We start from the raw sequence: 1,069 nt of genomic DNA on the forward strand, positions 1-1,069 counted from the left end.
TGTTGACATTAATTAGTACCTAATTCCTGGAGTGTGTTCAGGCTTCAGTGACAGACAGAAAGGAACGATTTCTGAGCAGATTAGGCACACAGCCTCCTGGCACAGTTCTAGGGGTTGGAGGTACAGCCGGGCTGCTCTCAGGAGAAGGTCCTCATCAGGCTGGCCCACATTCTTCATTAGGACCCAAAGAGCTTAAAAAGACTACAGGAAGTGGTTCTACTTAATAGTAATAATCCATTTTTCCTTAAGAAACTCAAGATATTCTGAGTTACTGGCTAAGATCTACAAAGAGAAAAAAGGTAGTCACTTAATGACCATGCATGGTGACTGAGCAAGCCAATGTTATAAGCAGGTCTGATTCCAGCACCTTCTGGCTTTATGTTATTTTATGTTATTTTATTTTTTTTTCCATTGAGGCATTTTATTTGCAAGTATGTATTACATCCCTAGAAAAAGAATCCCAGGATTTTCCCTCCTGTGTGTTTTCGTCTTGCTTCTTCATAGTCCATGATGCCAGCTGAAGTTGTCACTACAATGAAACCAAACTGGCGTGACGGGAGGAGGTTATTCTGCCATTTTTCTAGATCTTTCAGTTGTACATTGAATCTGGGGCTGATCACTCCACACTTGTTTAACCTGCCCGTGAGGTTCGCAACAATCTTCCCCACTCTGTGATCATCAATGATTTCAAATTCGGCAATGTAACCATGCTTCATCATCACAGTGAGAAACCGGTAGATGACTTTGGAGCACGGCCTAATAAGAACCCGGCGTTTGCCTCTCTTCTCAGCATTGTTAATGCTCTTGACAGCATCTGCCAGGACATTCATGAGCACCATTATGACCGCACGGAAAGATGGCGGAAAGAGGACGGGGCTGGCTTTATGTTATTTTAAATTTATGTATTTCTTCATGCATCTCTGATCCCACATCTGCACAGGCAGCTTGTATGTTTCAGTGAAAATGAGCGCTCTAAAGGATAGCTTTATAACATCAATCGGCTATATTTAGATTAAAGCATGGGGAGACTGGAAGAGTAATAGAGGGTATTTCATGCATATTATGTCTT

General features: G+C 42.0%; 1 protein-coding gene across 1 annotated transcript; it reads right to left on the reverse strand.

The window, feature by feature from the left end:
• Positions 1-401: 401 nt before the first annotated feature.
• Positions 402-863, reverse strand: LOC112819677 (small ribosomal subunit protein uS8-like). The gene has a single exon (XM_073886286.1). It carries the CDS (start codon positions 837-839, stop codon positions 447-449), a length of 393 nt encoding a protein of 130 aa, XP_073742387.1. The 5' UTR covers positions 840-863; the 3' UTR covers positions 402-446.
• Between the last annotated feature and the right edge of the window lie 206 nt (positions 864-1,069).

The sequence above is a fragment of the Callorhinus ursinus genome, unplaced genomic scaffold (genome assembly GCF_003265705.2).
Source record: "Callorhinus ursinus isolate GAN/ISIS: 27379988/994484 unplaced genomic scaffold, GSC_fseal_2.0 scaffold3, whole genome shotgun sequence".
Classification (NCBI taxonomy): Eukaryota; Metazoa; Chordata; class Mammalia; order Carnivora; family Otariidae; genus Callorhinus; species Callorhinus ursinus.

Bases quoted from the DNA above. Each gene is read 5' to 3' on its own strand.
- LOC112819677 (XM_073886286.1), bottom strand. From the start codon at position 839: ATGGTGCTCATGAATGTCCTGGCAGATGCTGTCAAGAGCATTAACAAT.